Source organism: Poecilia formosa, unplaced genomic scaffold (assembly GCF_000485575.1).
Source record: "Poecilia formosa unplaced genomic scaffold, Poecilia_formosa-5.1.2 Scaffold722, whole genome shotgun sequence".
Taxonomy (NCBI): Eukaryota; Metazoa; Chordata; class Actinopteri; order Cyprinodontiformes; family Poeciliidae; genus Poecilia; species Poecilia formosa.
In genome coordinates, this window is record NW_006800661.1 from 90,227 (window position 1) to 99,539 (window position 9,313).

At 39.9% G+C, this 9,313-nt stretch overlaps 1 protein-coding gene across 1 annotated transcript in view; it reads left to right on the plus strand.

Moving 5' to 3' along the window:
- Window positions 1-7,710, plus strand: part of ctns (cystinosin, lysosomal cystine transporter) — a 10,616-nt gene extending 2,906 nt beyond the window's left edge. Inside the window, exons 3-11 of the mRNA XM_007542713.2 lie at window positions 491-569; window positions 2,651-2,741; window positions 3,221-3,324; window positions 3,832-3,969; window positions 4,888-4,987; window positions 5,375-5,494; window positions 5,612-5,782; window positions 5,887-6,004; window positions 7,238-7,710. Of these exons, the coding sequence (XP_007542775.1) occupies window positions 491-569; window positions 2,651-2,741; window positions 3,221-3,324; window positions 3,832-3,969; window positions 4,888-4,987; window positions 5,375-5,494; window positions 5,612-5,782; window positions 5,887-6,004; window positions 7,238-7,386 (1,070 nt within the window). The 3' untranslated portion in view covers window positions 7,387-7,710. The remainder of the gene's footprint in view (window positions 1-490; window positions 570-2,650; window positions 2,742-3,220; window positions 3,325-3,831; window positions 3,970-4,887; window positions 4,988-5,374; window positions 5,495-5,611; window positions 5,783-5,886; window positions 6,005-7,237) is intronic.
- The last annotated feature ends 1,603 nt before the right edge of the window (window positions 7,711-9,313 follow it).

Here is a 9,313-nt window from a genome sequence, read left to right on the forward strand (position 1 = left end):
CCTGGAACGTTAGCTGGAGGTAGGCACCAGCACCGCTCCCCACTAAGGGACAAGGGCGTGAAGAAAATGGATGGATGACCCTTTTATAAAATATTTCGTGATAAAAAGATGTAACATTTTTCTCAATGAAGAAATCCATCCATGTCTTAAGTTGTGACATTGACATGCCTTGGCAAAGAGACAGTGTTACTACAGCTCAAGTTGATGTGGAACAGCACTTATGAAAACAATGAAAGATCATGTTCTGTTGAAATAATCAATTCAAACATGTTTGCAGCCATCTCCTCACTGGCACTGCAGACTGGAAATTTTTCCAAATATTCCTGATTTCCTGCTAGTTAAATTAACATGTGTCATTGATTCCTTGCTGACATTGTCAGCCTGTTAAGAATTTCAGAAAATCACTGACTGAGGCTGTAAACATAGCAGAAAATTCTTCAGATTGTGGAGAATTTTCATTTGTTGTTCCTGGATATTTTTTCTCCTCTAGAGTCCGCTGTGTGTCTGAATGCACCAGATGCTGTTACAGTTGAGCAAAGCTCTTCAGCTGTTGTCACCATTTCTTCCAGGTAATCGCAGACACACTGAGGTGAACAAAGCGCTGATTCAACAGAAGAACATAGCTGTGTGATGATTTCATTCATTAAAGAGAAAAAGCTATCAGAGCCCATGGGACCAGCCTGTAATCGGCTGTTCGTTTCCCTGGATCCGTATCCAGGGAAACGAACAAACAAAAGTTCTGTACAAACTTTTGTCTCAACAAACGGTTGTTGAGACAAAAGTTTGTACAGAACTTTTGTTTGTATAATTACTTCTTCCCATTGGGAATAAAGTAATTGCCCTTTCCCTTGATAAATCATGAATGAACTTTTAGAAAGATGAGTTCAGTTTTACGGGCCTGATTATTACCTGATCTGTAGATGTAGTAAATAATTTCAGTAAAACCTTTGGCTACTGACAGATTTATAAAGGAAAACAAAGCAACACATAATCTGAAAGGGCAGAAGAGAGTCTGGGAAGGCTTCCAAAGCCATTTCTCTGAGTTTGGGACCAAAGTGAACCAAAGTGAGAACCATTATCCACAGCTGGAGGAAACATGAACCTTCCCCGGCGAAGCCACTTCACCAAAGTTATTCCAAGAGCTGATCCACGATTTTACTAGGAGAGAAAGGTCTAGAGCACCTTCACCCCAATGTTAGATAGAAACATTGAGGGAAATGCTGCTGGCCCAAAAGAACCCAGAGACTTAATGATCCTTAACGATCCTTAAGAGTCAGGTAAATATTGTGTGGATAAAAGCAGACCTCTATGTGTATGTGTCATGTTACATCTGAGCTAAAACTGACAGTGTTTCAGAAACAGAACATCAACAATAACATGATGGTGGCAGTATCATGCTCTGGGCATGATAGCTGATGGAATCCTGAAGTTTGCTCTTTAGCAGAACATTGTATAGGAGAACGTTCAGCCATCAGTTACCGGACCTGACGCCCAATCACACTTTGGTTCTGCAGCAGGACAAGGATCCAAAGCTCCTCTGAATGATTAAATGAGGTTTTGGAGTGGCCTATTCAAAGTTGAGATATAATTCCACTTAGATACTGTAGTCTGGCCTGAAACACTCAGTTTATACTGGAAAGGCGTTCAGCAAGGTGAAAGAAAGAGATTGGGTCAGAGTTCCTCAATGGCTCTGACTTGCAGTTAGTCCAGGCTGCTGCTGGCAGTAGTTACTGCTGAGGGTGAAATAGCTGCTTCTTAGGTTTAGGGGGTAATTACTTTTTCCCAGAGGGACGGGGTGGCTTGGAGCTGGTCTTAACTTTTTAATGAATGAAAAAAACAAGTTTTTATATTTACTCTGGGGATCTTTGGTCCGTAGTAACATTTGGTTGATGATCTGAAACATTTAAAGCAGAAGTATGTTACTTTTACAAACATTTGTAAAAACTACATGCTGCATACAGTTTGAACAAAACTGCATTTGTTCAAACTGATAGTATTGTATGAAACAGATAATCTGTGAAAAGATGGAGTTCCTCCACCTTCTCTCTGAGATATTTTTTGCCATCTGCAGAAACGCACCACTCCCAATCAAAAACAACCAATCACAGGCAGGAGGAGGATATTAGCGCTACCACTAATGCTCATGTACGCAATGCTGAATGTGTTGATGGAGGAGAAACAACTTACTGTTCCATGACAACAGTTTGTCCGCCATCATCGGTGGCCATGCTAACTAGCCTTAGCATTCATGGCTGACTCTGTTGTGGTAAACCAGCTGTAAAGTAGCACAGTGAAAAAGGGACCATGTGAGCAGTACTAAGCCCCTCCTCCTGGCTCTGATTGGTTGTTTTTGACACAGCGGCGTTTTTATGCAGATGACAACAGGTCCACAGAGGAAGGCAGAGGAGCTTGTTTTCTTTCTCAGGTAATCTGTCGTATATTATACTGTCATGATATGGTGACTGTTTTAACAAATATGCAAGAAACATTTTTAAAATAAAAGTTACCATAGATAATGCAGCTTTAAATTGAATGAAAAGGGAAAACAAGCAATAATCTGGGGAGGGGGCACATACGTTTTCACTGTTCTGTATTTCTGCATTATATAGCTGAAGTGTGACTGTTTAATTCATTTTGTATATTTCTTCAGTTCTGCTGTCAATCAGTCTACAGTGATTCACCTGAATGTAACCTTCAGCTCCCAGGAGAACTACTCATCAATAATCACACTGCCTGAACAGGTGACATTAAAAAGCAAACATGATGCTAGGTTATGTTGAATGGAACCAATCAGGAGCTTAGAGGAGAAACTGCATCCATGTGATGTCCCTACACTCAGCTGGGGGTTTTCTTATTTTGATCTAAACTGTGAACTTTAAGATCAACAAACAAAAAGAAAGATGTGTTACTTGAACGGTGAGTAACAAGTAACACATCTGTTACACTGACAGTAACAACTGTCAGTTACCGCCTCTTACAGTGACTTGTTTCATGAATGCTCATTTCAAGGATTTTCTTCATAAAGAAAATGTTGGATTTGCTAGTTTATTAGAACATTCTTCAAAAACAGAATTTTTCTATTTATTTATCTCCTACAAATTCTACAAATAGCTGATTTTGCTCATTGCTTTTCTCCAAAGAGTCTGTCTGTCTGTGGCTGAATTTGAAGAGTTTGGAGCTTTTTGTCCAACAATCCTCATTATTTCTCATATTCATTCAGGTGTTGCTTCCAGAGAAAGCGACCTCAGCCAATTTCACTGTCATAGCACATGATGTTGGTCAGGTGACTGCACACCTGTTCAGCAACGACACACACCTGGACAGGTGGGTACAGAACCAACATGCTGTAATGTTTAGGAGATCATGACCTTGACCCTGACCCTGCTCAGTAATGACTCCTCCTCGTCTTGCTTCGTATCACACAGCGTTAAAATCCTAAATGCCACGCTGAATTGAAGGAATGTGGGTTAAGTTGGGTTTGACCACTTTAGGGAAGTGTCTGAGTGTGTCTTAGTAATGGAGTGTTGAAGGGAGAATGTTTGTTTTTAACCTTGTATTTTCTAATACACTGAATGTTTCTGTGAGCAGAAGTTCCTCGTCGAGCTCACCACTTATTTGCTCTGGGGATGATGTCAGCTAGCTAGACCTGCAGAGAGATTCAAAGACATTACAGACTAATCATTTAGTTTCCATTTGATAAGTAATCATATGCTGTTTTATTTGATGTGGTGATCTCTGATCACCATCTTCCCTTTCATTATGATTGCATTAAAAAGAATAAAGCAGAGTGTCGTTTTGGACTGTAATCTGTCTTTGTTTCCTTCTGTCCAGTCTGTCGTCCAGGATCCGCTTCATAGTGATCCATAGCAGTGTGCTGTCAGTCGTGGCTCAGGTGATTGGATGGATTTACTTCGTGGCCTGGTCAGTGTCTTTCTATCCACAAGCCTGGGAAAACTGGAGGAGGAAAAGGTAGTTCTTGGGTCTCATCAGCATTTCTAGTTAGAATTTTGTGCCTTGTTCAGCTGTGATTGGTTTCCTCCTTTGCATTGCCTTAAAAGTCCATGTTTTAAAACATTTCTGCTGTTTGAGCAGGGTTTGTTATCCTATGAGATTATTATTATAGCTATTATTTCTACACTAGCAGTATTAGTATAGATATTTTATGTGAAAACACTGTTAGGTCATGGGCTCTTTTTATCTCAACCTAACAATTCTGTCATATGTTGGTAATGTGTTAGTAATGTGACTCCCATGATGCAGCGCCCAGCTTTTTGCTGACCACAGCTTGTTCCTTCAGAACAATGGACTGTTTTGAACAATGTATATTAAAAATATATTATTTAAGTCAGTTGCTCTGAACATTGTACAGACTTTATACTGACAACCAAATGAAACCTATGATCTAATACAAAAATGGCTCCAAAGATTAAAGGATTTGAAAAAGGTTTAATGTCTCTGACTCATCATCACAAATATTTCCCTTTTATGTGGAAGAAATCTACAGAATATACGGGCTGTCTTTTCTGAGATCTTTATCATAATCTCATTTTAGAGCTGAAATTTATTCAAGAGCAGGTAAGATTACAAAGCTGCTGTCCAGCAGATATGAGTTCAATCTGGAATGAAAAGGTTTGAGGCTGCAGCTGGAATATTTCTGTTTTAAATCATAACAAAACTGTCTTGGAAAAAGAGGTCAAATAATTTTCTAATACTAGAAAATTATTTGACCTCTTTTTCATCTTGACCTTAAGACCTTATGGCCTTATGGCCATAAGGTCAAGATGCATTCTTTACATGGTCCAATCAGGTCTCATTTCTGAAGTCATCTTGTGACGTCTCCATTTAGACAAAGTGAAATGGATTCAGTTGCTTTCTGTTTCTCTTCAGTGTTGTAGGTCTCAACTTCGACTTCCTGGCTCTCAATCTAACGGGCTTCATTGCTTACAGTGTCTTCAACATCGGCCTCTTCTGGATACCTTACATAAAGGTAACTTGACTTCCAAGATAGCTTCATTGTTCAGACATGTGATTGTGACTAGAACCACTGATGCAGGAGGAAGAGGTGGAAATAACGCATGCAGCTGCATTAAAGCCCATCTGGGGGCCTTCTGTGAACAACCTGACCATTAATCCTCCCTCCCTGGTTCCTGTTAAGCCCTCTACTTCTTTAGGTTGTCCACAGAACTTTCTGGGTCTATTATTATGATTGTTGTTGTTGTTATTAACAGTTGCTGCACAGAAGGCATTTGTATCATTACTGAGCCATTTCAGGTCACCTCTCTCATAGCCAGCAGAAAGCCAGACGTCTGAATAGAATAGGACAGAACAGGAAAGCATGTCAGTGCTTAATGTTCAGCTGTGTGTTTCTCTGTAGGAGGAGTTCCTTCAGAAGAATCCCAATGGGATAAATCCTGTCAATGCTAATGACGTCTTCTTCAGTCTGCATGCTCTGCTTTTCTGTGTGATCTACGTCAGCCAGGCTGCTCTCTATGAGGTACACTACTACAGAGTGGGATGTGGGATGTTCTGTCCAGCCGATGATAAAACAGACGTTAAGGACAAATTTCTGAGACACCGTGTCCTCCTTAAGACTTTACTCTGTCTTTCCCAGAGGGGGGGTCAGAGTGTGTCATGGGCTGCCAGGATTCTGTTGCTGATTGGTTGGACCTTTGCTTTGATCAGCCTATTTGTTGCTGTGGCCCACAAAATTACCTGGTTGGAGTACCTCTACTACTTCTCCTATATTAAACTAGCAGTCACTCTGATCAAATATGTACCACAGGTAAGCTAACGGAGGACAACAACAGAATATAGTCAAAGTGTTCTGTAGTTTGCCTTATTATCAACTTCTTTGTAAATTGATATTCTATTTCTGCCTGCTTCCAGGCCTATATGAACTACAGGAGACAAAGCACTGAGGGCTGGAGCATCGGCAACGTCCTGCTGGACTTCACTGGTGGAGTCTTCAGTATCCTACAGATGATCATTCAGTCTTACAACAATGGTAGATCTGCTTCTGTTGTTGGATTCCATCTTATAATTATTCTTCTATGAGTGGTTATGAATATCAGGTGAACGTTTTCATCAGCTCAGCCTGTGTACCTTTATGGCTTTGAGAAGAATCTGTTAGATTCTAAACACATGAAACAGAATGTCGCACAGGGAAAATTGATTGGAAAAATGAGCATGAATGAAGTATGAAGAGTGGAGAAAAGAATGGATACTCAAACAGTGTCTAGAGAAGTAAATGAACCTGCCAGGTAGTATGTTGAGGACAAAGGTGCAATTAATCAATAACAATATGTGAATAATTTCCCTGCGGCATCGAATAGAGGAGTCTTGAATCTTGATATATATTGCAATAGACACCTTATAAGTAGAAAATTTGTCTGATAGAATGTTCAATAATTTCACTGAACTCTGATCCAGAACTACACAGCGTTCTGGGGAATGTAGTCGGAGGAAAAGCTTTAGCTCCTCTCACAGCTAGCCAGGCAAGGTGGGTAGCATCAACTACCTTCTTTTCTTTGGTTACCTAGCAACCTGTTGAGTAACTTATGCAGCAGTTTCAGGTTTCACCATCGTGTCTCATAACTCCTTAAAAATAAAATAAAATGATTAAAAAAAAAACAGCAGTGTTTTCACCAAAACTGGATTTTGAGTTTCCTCCAGTTTCCAGCTGGAGGAAACTGAATAAAGCAGGGAAGGTCATGCCACCAATTTGACAGTATTTCAGATATTTAAAACAAAAACTAATGATGATTGATATTGCCTGATATCAAAGCCTTCTATTGTAAGATATTTTTCAGCCATATTGTCCAACCCTAATCGATATGTTGCAAAGAGAAAATGAAATCAAACTTATAACCAGCAGATTTATCCAATTTGTTCTCTTGCACTGCAAAGAGTGAAAAATTCTGATTGCTCATAACCTGGGAAAAGTGAAGGTAATGCACTTTGAAAGGATGAATGGAAGCAGAAGGCAGCAGGCTGTGCAGCACCTCAGAGGAATCTGACTGGTGATTGGTCTCAGTAGAACTGAGGACTAACGGGATAGTTGAAGCTTCTCATAAACTAGCTTTATAATGAGAAGCACTTCATGCTACCTACTCACTGAACTTTATTTTACAGTTGTTCTGCTCTAGTAGAGTACTATGCGCCGCCTTTTTCTAAATGTTTGTAATTTCATCTGGAGCAGCACATTGTCATGCTTTCTGTTGTGTTTATCTCCCCTCAGATGAGTGGAAGCTGGTGTTTGGTGATCCCACCAAGTTCGGTCTGGGTCTGTTCTCTGTGGCATTTGACATCGTCTTCATGACTCAGCACTATTGTCTCTACAGACAGCCAGCACAGTATGAAGCCATTCCAGAGCAGCAGGTCGACTGATCCGAACACTTTGCTACAACCAAAGGGAAGCCACAAAGAAAGGGATTCAATCTAAGCTAAATGTTAGTTCTGTTGTTGCCTTCAGGCTCCCAGCAGGAAGTTCAGTTTATTTTGTCTCAGATTTGGCTCATCAGAGATCCATGGAACCTCTGAACAGCCTCAGGAAACTCTCTTCTTTTATATGCACACCTGCATAATGCTATATACATAGTTCTTTTTATTTAACACTCCACCTCAAGTCTGTAATTTGGATATGTAATTAATAGTATGCTTCGACTGTTTTATTTTCTCATGCTTTTTCATTAAACGAAGTGGGAAAAGGTGTGTACATACTGCTTTTCACAGTAGAAACCACAAGTCCATGGGAAACATGGAAAATCTTTTTCAATGTTTGGATCCTCAGACTTTTGAAGATCCATCAAAAGTCTGCTGTTCTCCACGTAACAGAAACTTGAGCACTTTAATGTCAAATGAGTTGGTGCAAATATCCCACAGCCAGAGTCGGATGAAGAGGAATTCCCACTCAATGTTTCTAATGCTGTTGAGAAAAATGAGATATTGTAAAACAGGAAAAAAACCATCTACAAACTGTAATGTAATATACACTGAACAAAAGTATAAACGCCCCATGTCAAATATAAGAGTTTTATTAACATTTGGGTTATGCCATATATAGAGAAACTCTAAATATATTTTCAGTAATTACTAATTACTGATCTTCATATCAGCATTGATAACATCGACAATGGCGATAGACAAGGACTGTCTGTCACCATTTGTAGCAGATAGACAGTCCTTTGAACACGTCAGGTTGAGGAATTAGATTTTTCTCGTAGGCGGTTATGGACAGTCTGAGGTGTGATGCGTCTGTTGTGCAGACCAATAGTCTCATCAGCTGTGTGTGTCACTGGTCTTAGCTGATCCCGCAGATGGACGAGTCAGATGTGGCGATCCTCAACCTCACCCAACAAGGATGAGGTTGATTTGTAGTAGTGCCAGGCTGTTGGGACATTGAGCCGTGCAGCTACTGCTCTGGTGGAAATCCCTGTAACCAACATGCCAGTGGCACACTCCCATTGGCATGGGAGCTGATGTTTGTGCCTCAGATGCACAAACATCAGAGGCATTATAACTTGTGGCAAAATGTGCCATTTTGGGGTGGCCTTTTATTGTCCCCAGTCCAAGGACTGTCCAGCTGTTGCTCATTTTGTCTGATCATCCACTGGACATGCCCCACTATGCTCTGAGTAAAACAACTTACTGAGTAATGCTCACTGACAGCAAGTTGGGTTAAGAATTATACACAAATCAGGAGAAATATTACTTTTGTACAATAAAATGTCAGCAAATGCTCATTTACAGTTAACTACACATGGCAACAATATTTGACATGAGGCNAATAACTTTTAGGTCATGTGACCTATTGAGTCAAAATCTGAGTGAATTTCAGTGAAATTGTTATAGATCTACAACAACATAGGGGTGCGGGTTTCATCCCCCTCTCTTAGAAGTGTAAAAGGGTGCGGGTGTTGTCTCCCCCTGGTTGAAAAGGGGTGCGGCTTTTAATGTTTTTATCTTTATTTTTTATTTATTAACTTTTATTTTTATTATTTTTTATCTCTTTCTCTTTCTTATTGTTTATTCAATGTTACATGACTGTGTTTCTGTTTTTAATTTTGTAAAGCACTTTGAAATGCCTTGCTGCTGAAATGTGCTATACAAATAAAATTTGACTGATTGATACAACTCTAGATCTATAACTCCAGACTGTTCCTCTTTAGGTGCAAAAATAATCAGTTTTGTTTCTGTTCAGCTGCAGAATGTTTTGGCACATATATCTGTTTTAAGCACCTATTCAGTGACTGGAGGGGTTCAGAGTCACCTGGTGACATGGTAATGTAGAGCTGTGTATTGACAGGGGATAAAA